General features: G+C 37.9%; 2 protein-coding genes across 12 annotated transcripts in view; both read left to right on the top strand.

Annotated features, from left to right (window-relative positions):
- The window catches only part of RPL7 (ribosomal protein L7), a 30,968-nt gene extending 29,690 nt beyond the window's left edge, over positions 1–1,278 (top strand). The window contains exon 9 of the mRNA XM_047842535.1: positions 1,265–1,278. The gene's annotated coding sequence lies outside the window, so the exon portion shown is untranslated. The remainder of the gene's footprint in view (positions 1–1,264) is intronic.
- The window catches only part of CF2H8orf89 (chromosome F2 C8orf89 homolog), a 29,420-nt gene extending 22,318 nt beyond the window's left edge, over positions 1–7,102 (top strand). For 8 of the 11 annotated variants that reach the window (XM_047842540.1, XM_047842543.1, XM_047842546.1 and 5 more), the window contains 2 exons: positions 2,142–2,177; positions 4,610–4,881. In XM_047842540.1, the coding sequence (XP_047698496.1) occupies positions 2,142–2,177; positions 4,610–4,758 (185 nt within the window). In that variant the 3' untranslated portion in view covers positions 4,759–4,881. Of the gene's footprint in view, positions 1–2,141; positions 2,178–4,609; positions 4,882–6,966 lie in introns of those variants that run through there. The other 3 variants (XM_047842547.1, XM_047842545.1, XM_047842542.1) reach the window with 2 other exon arrangements.
- The last annotated feature ends 9,031 nt before the right edge of the window (positions 7,103–16,133 follow it).

Here is a 16,133-nt window from a genome sequence, read left to right as displayed (position 1 = left end):
GATAGGCACTCACCATCTCTCATGTGGGCCATGGCATAGCCTGCACAGCATTTGAGTTTCTGACTTTTGAAATTTTTCAAAGCTGTGGCAATGTGATGCTGAGACACTGAGTGTAGTTCCCCAGGATGAAACTTGATGATGCCACTCTCACTGTTAAGGGTGCATGTTGCCTCCAAAATGGCTTGCTGCAAAGCAAACACTGAATGCTATTTCTGTTTATACCTTTTTAAAATAAAAGTGAAAATCTTTATTGGACTTCTTTCAGTTAGCAAAAACAGGTACTAATGTCAGTGTTTCATAAAAGTAAAGTGGCTTAGTATGAACTTTTGAAAGGCTGGGGAATACCTGTATTATATAGCTGTAAAAAAGGAAATCCTATTTGTTGTGACAAAATGGTTAAATCCAGAGGGCATCATGCTTAGTGAGATAAGCCAGACAGAAAAGACAAATGTTGCATGGAACTTTTCTCTTACTGGAATCAATCGCTTATATGTGGAATCTCAAGGGGGGAAAAATAAAGCTCAAGTATATGGAATAAAATGGTGGTTACCAGGGTTTGGAGCTGGGGCAAATGGGGAGATGTTGATACAAAATTACAGCTCTGAGATGAGTAAGTTCTGGGGATCTAATGTATAGCCTAGTGACTGTAGTTAATAATACTGTAATGTAAACTGAAATCTGCTAAGGGAGTAGATCTCAAGTGTTCTCATCTCCTTCCAGAAAAGGTAACTATGAGAGGTGATGGATGTGTTAATTAACTTAATTGTGGTAATCATGTAACAATGTATATGTGTATCAAGTCATCATGTTGTATACCTTAAATATATACAATTTCTATTTGTCAAATATACTGCATTAAAGTTGGGGAAAAAGTGGCAACAACATCATAGGATTAGTAAGATGAAAGGTCATTAGAAAATACCCAGTTAAAGTGGAGGGAGAAAAAACATAATACTGAACAGAGTGTGCAAGTCATTATGTGACAAGGTAAACCTGCTTTACTTGTGTGTAATTCTAATTCCAGAATAAGAGGAGAGAGAGTAGGACAGGAACACTATTTACATACTGACTGATAAGTTCCCAAATTGATGAAAAATACAAAGGCACAGATACAAGAAGTTCTATGAATCCTCAGCAGGATAGAAACAAAGAAAACCACAGGTAGGCACATCATAAGAAAAAGACTAAATTAAAACAAAACAAAACAAAACAAAAAACCCAAAAGAGAAAAAACAAATGTTACTTTCAAAGGAGCAATGGTAAGATACACAACTGACTTTTTAAATGTAGACAATGGAAGCAAGAAGACAGTGGAATGGCATTTTCAAGTGCTAAAAGAGTAACTGCCAAACTTGAATTGTATTCAATTCAGTGAAAATATTTTTAAAAGTAAAAGTGAAACAAATACATTTTCATTCAGATAGAGGTTGAAAGAATTTCTTTTCTGGAGAGCTTCACTAAAAAATATTAAGGGAGTAATGATACAAAATGAAAGTACAACTTGGGAAAGAATGAAAAGAGGTAGTGGTAGTATTACGAAGTTTAAAAATATATGTAGAAACATATTGTCAATAGTAGCACAGAGGTAGGAGGGGCATATATGGAGTTAAAATATTGTAAGATACTTGCATTATCTGGAAAATGGTGAAATAACAAACTTAAAGTAGATTGTAATATATCAAAGAGACATGTGATAATCTGGTAACCACTAAAAGAACAATAAAATAATACAAGTAACAAGCTAATAATAGAAAGGGGAAATATAATAAATAACAAGAAAATACTTGATCATTTCAAAAGAGGACAAGAAAGGAGGAAAAAAGGAACATAAAACACAGGACAAATAGAAAACAACTAGTGAGATTGAAGATTTAAAGTTAAACATAACAACAATTAGATATAAGCAGACTAAATATTTCAATGAAAGAACAAAGTATCAGACTGAGAAAAATAACTATATGTTGCTTACAAGAGGCATACCTTAAATTTAAGGGCAAGAAGGATCAAAAGTACAAGGATGGAAAAATATAAGCCATGCAAACACTAATAAAAAGAATTGTGTAGGTACACTAATATCAAACAAAATAGACTGCAAGGCAAGAATTATTATTTTAATATTGATCCAATCATTTTAATTTTAGGATTTATAAGGCATTCTAATTCTTCAATCAATTTTGGTAAGTTATATTTTCTAAAATTTTTTGCATTGTATAGAATTTTTCAGATACATTGGCACAAATTTAGTTTTTATTCTATCTGTACTATCTATCTCTTTTTTTAAGATTTTATTTTTATTTATTTTTATTTTTATTATTATTTTTTTAAGATTTTATTTATAAGTAATCTCTGCATCCAATATGGGACTCACAACTACAATCCTGAGATCAAGAGTCACATGCTTTACCTGTTCCTCTTTTTTTTTTCTTAATGTTTATTTATTTTTGAGAGAGATAGTGCAAGACACAGCACAAGCCAGGGAGGGGCATAGAGAGAGGGAGACACAGAATCTGAAACAAGCTCCAGGCTCTGAGCTGTCAGCACAGAGCCTGATGCAGGCCTCAAACTCACAAACCGGGAGACCATGATTTGAGCCAAAGTCAAATGCTTAACCGACTGAACCACCCAGGCACCCCCAACCTTTTCCTCTTTTTTAATGTTATTTCTTTGTGCCTTCTGCATTTTTTTGATTGCTTTTATGAGACTTTTCTCTTTTATTAGTCTCTTCAATCAAGAACTTATCTAAAAACTCTTTCTTATTGTAAATTTGTTTTCTACTTCATTGATTTCTTCTCTTTCCTGTATTAGCTTTTGTCTTCCATGTTCTTTGGGTTTATTATTCTCCTAATGTATATTTTATATCTAGCTTATTAATTTTCAAGCCTTCTTTTCTGACATAGAGATTTTGGGTATAAACCTCTGCATGTATAACTTCTTTTGCATTACACAAGTTTTGTAATATTTTATTATTTAGTTACAGATATTTTAATGTTTACTTTGATTTCTTTTTTGACTGGTGAATAATCTAGAATGTATGTATAAATTTCTAAGTATTTGAGAATTTAAAATTTATCTTAATATTGACAACTTTCAACTTAACTGCAATTTTGAAATTTTTTGACATTTGCTTATGGTCTAGAATATAGTGCATTTGTAGCCAGAGGTTTTTCTTTTAATGCTTATTTATTTTGAGAAAGAGAGAGAGAGCAAGCAGGGGAGGGGCAGAGAGACAGGGAGACAGAGAATCCCAAGCAGACTCTGTGCTGTCAATGCAGAGCTGGACGTGGGGCTTGAACTCACAAACCGTGAGATCATGACCTGAGCCAGAATCAAGAGTTGGAGGCTTAACTGACTGAGCCACCCAGGCACTCCACCAGAGTGTTTTTCTAAGTGTCAGGTTCATTGTACTGCTAAGAACGGTATCCTGATCATATTCTTCCCCTCTACTCTATCTCTTTGTCTGTCTCTGAACTTTCTACTTATGTTATACACTCAAATAACAAAACAAACCAAAAATAACAACCATACTGGAGAACTGTAGATAATTTTTCTGATACGTGACCATTTGAAATTAAATAGTAGTATTTTAAAACAGTTTGAATCTGTATATTTTCAACATTTTATATATTTTGTAATAGAAGTATTTATACATAGTTACATATTTAGAGCAATATGTAGTATTTGCATAGGAAGTTTGATTTTGATGAATCTGGGTTCAAATCCTTTGCCCTTGGGCAAATTTTTTAGCCCTGGTAAATCTTCTTTTTATATCTGTGGTCCAAGGCACTACTAGTTACCTATTTTATAGTGTTGCATGGATGAAATAAATGTAAAGTACTTGGCCCAGAGAGATCATTCAATATATGTTATCTATTACTATTATTACTACCACTCTATAATAGAAGCTTGAGTAATGCTGTTCAGTTAGTGAATGATTATTTTACTTTACAATTTTACTATTTTACTAAACTTAGCATTTATGAGAAACAGCATATTTGGAGAAAATAACTTGATGAGCATATAAGTTATGAAACAAGTTAATTATTTATGGAGATTGTGCCTTTTGCTTTGGAATAAATTCCACAGCCATCCCATGTTTTAAGAAATACATAGTCAGGGAGTGCCTGGGTGACTCAGTCAGTTAAGTGTCCGACTCTTGACTTTGGCGCAGGTCATGATCTCATGGTCATGGGATCAAGCCCCATGTTGGGTTCTGTGCTGACAGCACAGAGACTATTTGGGATTTTCCCTCTGCCCCCCCTCCCCCCACCTCTTCCCTGCTTGTACACATGCATGCATGCTCTCTCTCTCAAAATAAATAAACATTAAAAAAAAGAAGTGCAGACTCAGATTTAGTTTTATATGATTAAATACAAACATATAGGTTGTTTTAGTTAAATGTTTTTTGAGATGATGTAATATCACACTCACTTTAGAAGGTAAACACTTTCTATTTCTAATTCAAAGAATGTGATATATCAAAAACTAGTAGTGTTTAATGGTCATTTGAGAAAGAGATTATTTATTTATTTATTTAGAGAAAGAGATAGTTTAGAGCATATCATTCCATGCACTAACTTAACTTTAATAGCTGATTTCTTTTTCTTTACAGGTTCTGGTTTCAGCGATCCTCTTGCTGGAGCACCATCTCAATTCTTACAGAGACTTTCCAAAATGGCCATATTGGAGTATGATACCATTTGTCAAGAAACTACTAGAAGACCAAAAAAGGGCAAGAAACGAGACCTGCGAGACTGCTGATAAATATCACGTGGTATGATGCTTTCTTCACTGATATGTAGGGTTTATATATTTTTCCCTTCTTTTTCTTTTTTTGATATGTGATATGATGTGCAATGATTTACATAAAAATGGAAATGTAAATAGGAAATAAATATTTTATGTAATATACAGAATTGTTTGTATTTCATTAACAACTACAAAAAAGAAATTTAAGTTATGGTCTATAGGAACACAGCATAGGAGAAATTACATTCCACGAACTTCATGCACATTGATTGTGTCCTTTGACTTAATTTGATACATGCATTTTGAGTGCCTATCTGCACAGTAAATGACTTTGCAGGGAATTTCAGAAAGATTCAAGACAGAGGGAATCATTATTGGGGTTAGAAGATGCCCAATACAAACCCCTCCTTTTCCCTACTGGAGTTTTAAAACAGTTGTGAGATAAGTATTCAAGCAGATGAAAATATTGGCTTTATTTGCCAGTAAAACCTGGAAGGAAAATCCTGTCTTAGATGTGTGGCAACAGAGGGCCTCCTAATCCTGAACTTCAGAATTAGACAAAGGTACATGCTCGGGCATTGCTGACAAGCTCACCCTCCACATCAGAGATGGAGACTTGCTCCCTCTCGTTGGGGAGGAGGAGGGAAGGTCTAGGTCAAGAGGAGAACCCCTCCTTCAGAAAGCCTTGGGGAGTGGGGGACAGGCGTCATCAATACACCTCCCTGAGAAACGGCGAGAAGTCAAGGATACGAATGACTAATCCAGTGAAGAGCGGGATACAGGCCATAGGAGAACCACAGAGTGTTACCGAGGCTCAAAAATGGGGCAGTAACATCCAGCTGGGTGGTCAGAAAAAGCTTCATGGAAGATACAGTGTTTGAAATGGACCTTAAAGACAGGAAAGAGGTAGGGAGATCTTCTACAAAGATTGAATAACATAAGCAAAGACAGTTGTGCGTTTGGGAATGATGCATTTGGCTGGAGCACTAGGTAGTATAAGGCAAGTGTCATAAATTCATGTGCTTACAAGCACTGAGCCAGTACCAGATTGAGTGATACAGAACCAATCAGATGAAGGCTCTGGTGAGCTGGGGCATGTTTCTCCGTGCTATTGCATTTAAAAGGGCACTCATTGGCCAGCTTTGTGTCATACGGCAACGTAGCCCCAAAGTTGCAAGAATGTGTAAATGTTAGCAATTAATTGAAATAAGCAACTAACATTCACAATTTATAAACCATGTGTGGGTCAAAGAAAATTTAACATGCAAACTAGATCTGCCTTTGTGGGGCCATTCATTTATGTAACCTCGGGGTCAAAAGAATCGAGGGCGATAGGGTTCAAAAGATAACTGGATGATACCTGGCAGGGAATCTTAGATGCCAAGCATGAGTTTATATTTCCTCTGTTTCACAATGGGCGATTTTAAGAATGAAGGCAAATTACTGCTTTTGTGATTTAGGAAGATGCATCCAGGTATAATGTGTAGGCCAGATTGTAATGGGAAGGGGCTGGAGGTAGGGAAAGTATTTAGGAGATTGTTACAAAAATCGAGGTAAGACTCTCTCAGTAGAAAGGTAGAAATGAGAATGGGAAGGAGAGACAAGATAATTAAGACGTCACGGTGAAGGACTTATGATTAACTGATTAGACATAGGGTAACAGTAGAGGAAGACTCCAAACCATCTCATTTCTAATTTTAGACATAAGATTCTCAGAAGGAGGTCCCAATTTGGGGGGAATAAGATGATGAATGCAGCTTCGGGTATATTCAGTGTAGGGTGCCATCAGGACAGAGATGCCAAACAGGTAGTTGGAAGCAGGTATGTAGTTCTGGAAAAAGATACTGACTAGAATTAGAACTTGGAGAAACATTTGCATAGCGTAGGCTGTTTTCTCCAATAAAAAGAAGTAGAGTGAAAAGAGAGCCCAAATTCATAAGGGATGGGAGGAAATAGGAAGGAAGCAAAAACAGAAGAATAAAAGAAACCACCACAGATGTGGGAGAATGAACGTATTGCATATCCTTGACTGTTTTGTATTAATGTATAAAATACATTATGAATATGTATGTGTTTGTATGCATTATCCCAATGCATTCATTCCTAGGGGGATAACCAAGGAAACTTAAGTGGGTATGTTTGTGCTTACATCTGAATCTCAATTGAGAATGATTAAGATATTACCAATACCTTTTCTATCTTCTGATCACCTACTCCAAGCATGGCCAGTGATGTGAGAAATGGGAAACAGGAGAAAAGCTTCTCTCAAATGAAAATTTGATGAACTCTTATTTGGATGAGCACTTCTAAACATCTTTGATTATCAAATGGATTTCATTTATTGACCTCCTAGTATGTACTCTAAACATTTAATATTACTTTGCAAACCTTATGAAAACCCTAAAAAGTAAGTGATGTTTTTTCTGTTTTATAAATGAAAGAAATAAAGGGTTTTTGTTTTACACTGAGTCTCTAGTTTGAAAACAGGAGAATTAGGATTCTAACCTGGTAGGATTCAATGCCTATATACATAAACTTAATGGAATAATAAGTTTGTTTGTTTGTTTGTTTGTTTGTTTATTTATTTTGAGAGAGAGAGCGAGCAAGCAAGTGGGGAGGGGCAGGGAGAGAGGAAGACACAGAATCTGAAGCGGGCTCCAGGCTCTAAGTTGTCAGCACAGAGCTTGACATGGGGCTCAGACTCATAAACCATGAGATCGTGACCTGAGCTAAAGTTGGATGCCCAACTGACCAAGTCACCCAGGCACCCCTAGAATAATAATTTTTTAAAAACTTAAATTTAGTTGATACATCATGGTTTAGTTACTTAAAATTTAGAGGGAGACAGTCTTTCCACAGGGAAAAATATCTCTTGATATTGAGTTGACTTCCTAAGTTATGACACGTAGCATTTATATTAGTAGAGTGTAAAGTCTCTTGTCCCCATCTCCCCCATGAAAGAGTTCAATGCAGGCCAATGCAAGAAAGGAGTGGAATGTTTATGTCTTTTTAATAAACAAAGATATGAGATATACTGACAATAATTAATCACCTTTCAAGCCTTGGATGGAATTTAATTTGACTTACATTTTTCATTAAATCTTTAAAATGAAGAAAAGCCCCACAGGCTCTCCTTCCTTACACTGTGTGTACTCTTTTTGTTCCAGTGAACAGGATGTATTTAGTACACAGAAGGTTCAAACAACCCCCAAGTGAGATAAACCAAGATTTTAGAGATAAGTATGAGATGCAAACTTCTGATATTGTAGCTTACCATCGATGTTAAATTTATGTTTGAGATTGAAAACAATCTTGCCAGAAATGGTCTTTTTGCATTTGTGATTTGGAAATTCTTCCAGTGTAAGCAATATCAATCATAATCTTGGGAAACTGTAACTTATGGTAAATATTTAGGATGGGAAGATGGAGTTTTGATTTTAGGACGAGAAAGCAGTTCTTTAGAAAGAATAATTACTTCAGTGAAAGACTGAACGATAGTCAGTCAACGATAGTTTCAAGGAAATTTCCTAAGAAGATAAGACTCACTGCCTTTTCTCTAATTCTATGTTCATTAAGTAGCCCTCTCGTGTGTAGTTTAGAGTCCTGAGTAAATATAGTCACCAAAAAGTAGGTGCCTTGTCTGGATGACATATCTTAGATCTAGGAATGGGTATGTTAATTAATGTATTGCAATTCTGATTCACTGTCTCTGTGAATTTGGTTGTTGTGAGCTGGTGCACAGATTCTGATCATCCTGATCAAATTAACGAATTGAGGGGTTTTGTTTTTGTTTTGTTTTGTTTGTTTGAAAGCAAGAGAGAGTGCATAAGCAGGGGAGGTGTGCAGGGTGGGGGGGTTGCAGACAGAGGGTCCAAACCAGGCTCTGTGCAGACAGCAGAGAGCCCAATGCAGGGCTCAAACCCATGAATTGTGAGATCACGACCTGAGCCAAAGGCAGGTGCTTAACCGACTGAGACACTCAGGCACCCCCAGGGTTTTTTTTTTTTTAATTAGAAAAATAACGTTAGTATTTTTGGAAGAATAATTTACATTTCCAGAAATTTCAACAGTGCAGAAGGAGAATATTCAAATAACACCTCAAATCTCACCAATCATAAATAACATTAGGTGAAATACTTTTATTGTAATGCGATCATTCTATGCATGCTATGTAAAAGTCAGTCAACTTAATTTTACTCAGATATAAGAAAAATAAATTTAAATGCAACAGAAGACATTGCTAAAATCCAAATGTTATTAGTTTTAAAAAATTTTATTAATCTGTATTTAGATCCATCTTTGTAGATTTATCTCTTAATCTAGATCTAGACCTTCTTTCCTAAAAGAGATATTCTTTCCTGAAGATTCCTCTGCAAGAAACTTCTGGTTCTGATCTACGGCATTTGTCAACTTAGAAGAACCTACGTGAAGTCTTCTAAAGATGAATTAACAAAAGGAGCTTCCAAATACAATCTTTGTTGCAGGGGAAACTTGAGCTTAGGTCGTAAACAGAGACCTTGGGACTTGAATGGCATTCTCCATTAGCGTGGCCTCTGCTTCACTTGGTCATTCACACAGTGGTTACTCCCTGGTCTTCTAAGGAGCAGTAAGTCACTACACCAAAAGATAACCCTTTCTCAGAGCCAGTGAGTCCTTATAACAATAAAGTGAACACAATGTTAAGAGAGAGAGAGAGAGATTCTTCCTCACGCCTTTTTAAACTTCAAATCTGTATTTCCTAGATAGCTTGTTAAAATACAGATAGGTCTGTATTTATTTCTATAGGTCTAGGGTAGGTGTTGACACTGGGCATTTCTACCAAGCTCCAGGCTCATTACTGCTGAACCAGGGTCCACACTTTGAGGATCCTGACCTTCACTTAGAGTCACTTGGTGAATTTTTGGGAAATACCCTTCTCCAGGCTCTACTCAAAGAAATTCTGATCCAGCTGAGTTGGGGTGGCCTCTGAACATGGGACATTTTTAAAATTTCCCCAGAGATCCTAATGTGCAGCTAGGTCTGGGAGCTACTGTTTTAAGGTTGAGAGATTATGAAAAATAACAATATTTTCTCCCCTTCAGAGCTTTATGGGTATTAATCTATTGTGTCTTGGTATTAATTGTTGCTGTGGGGAAATCTGATTCCTCACAATTTTTTATCCCTGTGGATCATTTGCAATTTATGCCTGGATACCTGAAGATTTTCTCGATTCTTAAAACTGAATCAGAATATGATTCACTGTGTGGTGTCCTAGATCAAGGTTTCCTGGAACATGGTATGATCTTTAAGGGTGACTGATTCAATTCTTTCTGCATTTTTTGGAAAATTTCTTTTATTCTACTTTAATTCTTACTCTTTCTATTCCATATTTTTTATAATTCTCTACTTTAGGAATACTAAATATCCTTGAGATCATCTTCAGCTGTTCTAAATTTCTGGAGAGTTGGAGAGTAAGATTTGTCAATATTTTTCTGTTTTCCTTCTGATTGCTTTAATCCATGAGTTTTTCCTCTCCGAACTACATTGGCTATTGATGATTTTAGCAATTTCTTCTAGGTCAGCAATTCTATTTCTAGTGGTATTGCTTTTCTTCCTCATTGTTTCTAGTCGATTCATTCTATAATGATATTGTTTGTGTCTCTAATTTGTTTTCTTAGGTCCACAATCACTCCTTATCTAACTCCATGTTCAGGGATCAACAAACTTTTTTTGGTAAAAAACTAGATAGTGAATACTATGGCTTTGCAGGCCATGCAGTTTCTATTGCAACTACCTAACTCCAACAGTACAGTGTGAAAGTAGCTATAGACAGTCTGTAGAAAAATGGGTATCACTGCATTCCAATAAAGCTTTATTTATGCAAACAGGTCACCAGCTGGTTCATTCTCAGTAGCAGTACTATGTGTAGTACGTATTGTTCTTTGTTACGTTGTTCCTTCTTTCCTCAAGACCAGCTCTGAATTTGTCAACTCTGGGGATAGCTCCCCAGGTTTCCTCGGAGGTGTGTTTCCTCCATATTCCCAAAGTGCTTTGAGGTCATCACCAGATTGACTTAATTAATAACTATTTTTAAATATATTCACTATGTAGAGGGCATCGTACTAAATGCTTTTCATTCACTATCTAATTGAATCATTCCAACAACCCAATTTACACGCCCTAGTCAACTCATTCTCTATCCATTCCCCAGAATGACTATCTACACCCTTCTTTTGTCCTCAAATCACTCGTGCCTTTTCCCAACTTCTCACTTTAGCTTCTGACTTTTCTCCTTATTTCATCGAGAAAATGGAAGCAATGGAAGGTCAGTCTCTTGTCTATGAGCCTGCTTGCCGCTGTCCTCCTACACTTCATCTCCACGCTCCTAAGAGTAACATCCTCACTTGTGCACTAGATACATCTCTATCTCCTCTCACTCCAGCAGCTGTATCCCCAAATCATCAAAATTTCTCCTCTTGATCATTTCAATGGTAAAAATACTTGTTCCAAAATCTCCTGTTCCTCTTATGATCTGCCACTGCATTGCTTTGTTTCCCTTTACAGCAAAACTATCTCTACATTATGCACTCCATCTCCGCATCATTGACCCCATTTCCCTCTTGAGCCTACTCCACAGTTTGGTTGTTGCCCCCACTGCTCCACTAAAACAGCTCTTGTCAAGCTTTCTGGTAACATCTGTGTATCCATAGCCAATGAAAATTCTCAGTTATTTAACCGATCAAGCTGCATCTAACACAGTTGATCTCTCCCTCCCCCCTGAGGAGGCTGCCAGAGCACCATTCTATTTGAATCTTCCTCCTACCTTTCTAGCCACTTCTTAGTCTCCTTAATAAAGTCATACAGCTAGTAAAGTGGCATATCTGGGATTTGAACCCTCAGAGGCAGAAACTACTTCTTATCAATTTCTGTGTCCCTAGTACCTGGCACTGTGTTCAGCACATAGTATGAACTGAGAAACATTTTTATTATTTTATAAGAACATCTGAGCCAGAGGTCAGTTGGTGATGAGATGGTTCAATCCAGAGACACTGGACTCTCTGGTCACAGAGGGAGAGAGAACCAAATAGTGGGATTTCTGATGGGTGGGGGACAAGTGGGAGATCCAGACAGGTGAATGGCAAACTGTGGTTAGGACTCGACAGAAGGAAGTTTAGTCTAGTGTGGCAAGCACTGTCTTCAAAGGCTGGCAGCATGGAGTTGAGAAACTACTTCTTGGACATTAGTCAGGAACCCATTGTCTCAGGACAGGTTCTTGGGGAAAAAAAAACTACAATTGGGTGTGTGCCCAAGAAGTTTACTGGGGAGTGCTGTCAGGAACAGCACTGATGAGGGAGAATAGGCAGAATGAAGGGCAGAGGAGTTGAACAGCAATGCAATGTCAATGAAATCTTCAGCCAATCCCACATGGAGAGATAGAGCTGGAAAGGCCCTTCGAGGTTTTCTAACCCTGAAGCAAGGAGATTTCACTTTATATACCTCACCCCTCACCCCACTGATCAGTGGACCACTGGATATGAACCGTGTTTGTATGGGGAAGGGTGTGACTCTGGGCAAGGTGGCTTGCTTCTGCTGAGGGAAATTCCTGAAGAAGGACACAACCATGAGAACCATCAGCCATGACCGCCTCCCCCAAGAGGGGAATGAGTGCTGCAGTCCTGAAAGAGAGATCTAGTACACCCAAAGTATCAGGTAAGGAATGAAAATGAGCACCTAAGGAGAAGGGAGAAGACGGTTTGACCAGGAACTGGTAAGGCTCTTGCTAGGAAGCCGTTCAAATAAAGAGACTTCATGGTCAGTGTCAAGGAAGCAGACAAGGTCATGAAGAACCTAGAGACCACCAACGGTGGAAGGCTATTACCACCCTTAGGGCTGAAGGGTGAAGGGAGGAAAGGAGTATCACCTGAGCCCAGTGGGATCTGACTTGTAGAAGAACAACTGTCTGGCAGGAACCATAGTCATGATGGATGCTGGAAGGTGCACCAAGGGAGCAGGTAAGTCCATGACCTCTTTTTACTGCCATTCTCTACCTCCTGCAGTGCCTCCCATTGGCCAAACCAGCTGAAAGTCACTTGGCAATGGAGCCTGAGTGAGGTGTTCCACATGAGTCAACTTCATGGTACTGAGCAGGTTAAGCAGAGTGGATTTGGGGTAAGCAAATGGAGAACAACTAGCAAAGACCACAAATTAAAAACAGTCCCAAGATCACAACCAGGGACAAAGGTTGAGATGTTGCTCCACCCCGTCTTCCAGACTTCTCTATTAACCAAGACTGAGGCTGACCTAGAGTCTGGGGTGGACATGAGTTTTGTCTGGGTTTTCTGATGTGACTATTGGACCTAAAAGCACGGGAGTGGGGTTGAACAAAGGATGGTAGAGGGATAGAGGGACTGAGGGGAAAGGAGATGTGGAGGGAAATGTAAAGCCCGAGAAAGCAAAAAATCAGAATGCATAAAAAAACAAGATTTATCTGTATGCTGCCTACAAGAGACTCATTTTAGACCTAAAGACACCTCCAGATTAAAAGTGAGGGGGCGGAGAAACATTTATCGTGTGAATGGACATCAAAGAAAACCAGACTAACAATCACATCAGACAAACTAAATTCAAACCAAAGACTGTAACAAGAGATGAAGAAGGGCACTGTATCATGATAAAGGGGACAATCCTACAAGAAGATCTAACAATTGTAAATATTTATGCCCCCAACATGAAAGAACCAAAATATATAAAACAATAACAAACATAAAGAAACTCAGTGATAATAATATGATAATAGTATGGGACTTTAACATCCCACTTACATCAATGGATGGATCATCTAAGCAGAAAATCAACAAGGAAACAATGGCCTTGAATGACACACTGGACCAGATGGACTTAACAGATATATTCAGAACATTCCATCCTAAAGAAGTAGAATACATTTTTTTCCAAGGGCACAGGGGACATTCTCCAGAATAGATCACATACATAAATCAGACCTCAATAGTACAAACAGTGCAAACAGGTACTTAACAAGTACAAAACAATTGACATCATACCATGATCTTCCCAAGAGCCCAAATGTCCACTGACTGGTGAATGGATAAAGAAGATGTGGTATATATATAATGGAATATTACTGAGCCACAAAAAAGAATGAAATCTTGCCATTTGCAATGACATGGATGGAGGTAGAGAGTATTATGCTAAGTGAAATAAGTCAGAGAAAGACAAATACTATGATTTCACTCATACGGAATTTAAGAAACAAAACAGATGAACAGAGGGAAAAAAAGAAAAAAAAATGGGGACAAACCATAAAACAAACTCTTAACTACAGAGAACAAAAGAGGGTTGATGGATGGAGGTGGGTGGGGGAATGGGTTAAATAGATGATGGAGATTAAGGAGGGGACTTGTGATGAGCACTGGGTGTTGTTAAGTGTTGAATCCCTAAATTGTACACCTGAAACTAATATTACACTGTATATTAACTAACTGGGATTTAAATAAAAACTAAAACTAAACTAAAATCCAAAAAAAAAAAAAAAAAAAAGAGGGGATTGCCAGCTGGAAGTATGGGGAACTGGCTCCTATTTGAACGGGTTTGAGATGTTGGATAAATGGCTGATGTTAGCAGACATCCTGAGTCAGAAGAAAGCTAAACTAAGACCCACTTTAGAATAAATATTTGTGATTCCTCAAGCAGTTCTTGCCTCTTAATGTATGGCTTTTTCAAAGTGCTTATTGTCTGTACCCTGACTGACACTTGTGTTTAAAGAAGTATAACAATTGCCACCGGTGCCTCGTGATTTCACAAAAGTATTCGGCTAAACACAGAAAGTAGATGGGTGCCCAGTTAAGGGGAGCAATTCCTTTCCTGGGAATTCCAGTTGATATCTACATAAAACAGACAATATGGATACATATTAAGAGTGTTTTGCTTGTGCCATGTTTTTATCTGAAACAAAAGAGATACCAGTCTGTAATTTTTCTACAACTCTAGAAGCTTGGGTACAATCTGAGACAACGTGCACATGAACAGAGCCCAAAAACCTATCTTCCAAAAACTGGATTTGATAAAATATCTCAGGGACCCCATCCTAAAAATGATGATTTCTGAGGTAGCTGACAGACTTAAAGTCTATGTGTGTGGAGTGTTGTTTTGACAACAATGAAGAGAGGAGACCTGTGGCTTATGACAAGTCAATTTCACTTAATGTAAATCTATTTTAACAGATTAAATATATCCATAAGTTGATTTACACATTAGAAGGTTTGGCACACATGCTTGAAACAATGTGTGACAACTATCAGGTCTTGTTTGTATAATCTTTTTGTGTGTTTCGTGAAATATACAAAACAGAGCCTTTACCACCTTAATCATTTTTATGTGTACAATTCGGTGGCATTAAGTACATTCTCACTGACAGTTTTAAATTCTTTTATTCAGGACTGACTTCCTTTCTTCCCTCCTCTTTTACTTTTCTCTTCTTGGCTTAACTCCTGCCATCCCAACACATAAGCAAAAAAATTCTGAAGCTTTGTACAAAAGGGGAAAAAGAATGATCCATGTGGCCCCTGTGGCAGGATAGCACAGCACAAATGCAAGTCATGGTGTGTGGAGGCCCTCCTTGTGTTTTATTTTCCACTGCTAAGGGAAGAGGCCCCCTCTTCTGGGCTGGGGTAAAGTGGCAACCTGGCCAGTAGTGGGGAGGAGGGAAAATACTAACTTCCCAGGACAGAGTTGAAAGGTTTTTTTCTGTTTCTAGGTCAGGTCTTCCTTAACCGTAGGGAAGCCAACCAGACCTTTATATGCGTTAGGATCCTTCTGTTGCCCAACTCCAGCTGATAGGCTGTCAAGTTCTATGGTGGCAGAGGAGGAATGAGCTCTTTTGTGTTGTGGAGGACTCTAATCCAAACAGGTGGGAAGGAAGAAAAGAAAGGTCTCTGTGTCCTAAAGATCAGATGCTTGAGCCCCAACATGACACCTGAGAGTCAGCATAGGGTCCAAGACATTTGGGGCTGGTGGACACTGGTGCTGGTGTCTAGAAAGGGTATTTGGACCAGAAGATCCATCTGTCTCAACTCCACAGCACGTGGAAAAAGTGGAATTCTCATGACTTCAACAATGACAGAAGTTGGCCTTAGACAAGGAGATGCAAACTCTCAGGGAAATATAAGGACTCTGGTATAGCTTATATAGACTGGATCAGGCTAAAGACAAATACAATCCTAGTCATATACTGAGAGGAAAATTCAACACACAGTGGTAAGATGTGGCAAGCTTATGCTTTGGGAATGGGGGCTCCCAAGTGAGGAACAAAAGGTATTCTTGTTAGAATATAATTTGAACCCCGTGAATTCCTGTGAAAGTCATATTAGCTCAAGGAATCTTTTCCTGTA

The sequence above is a fragment of the Prionailurus viverrinus genome, chromosome F2 (genome assembly GCF_022837055.1).
Source record: "Prionailurus viverrinus isolate Anna chromosome F2, UM_Priviv_1.0, whole genome shotgun sequence".
Classification (NCBI taxonomy): domain Eukaryota; kingdom Metazoa; phylum Chordata; class Mammalia; order Carnivora; family Felidae; genus Prionailurus; species Prionailurus viverrinus.
Note: the sequence above shows the minus strand (reverse complement) of the source record. Positions and strands in the feature narration are given on the sequence as shown.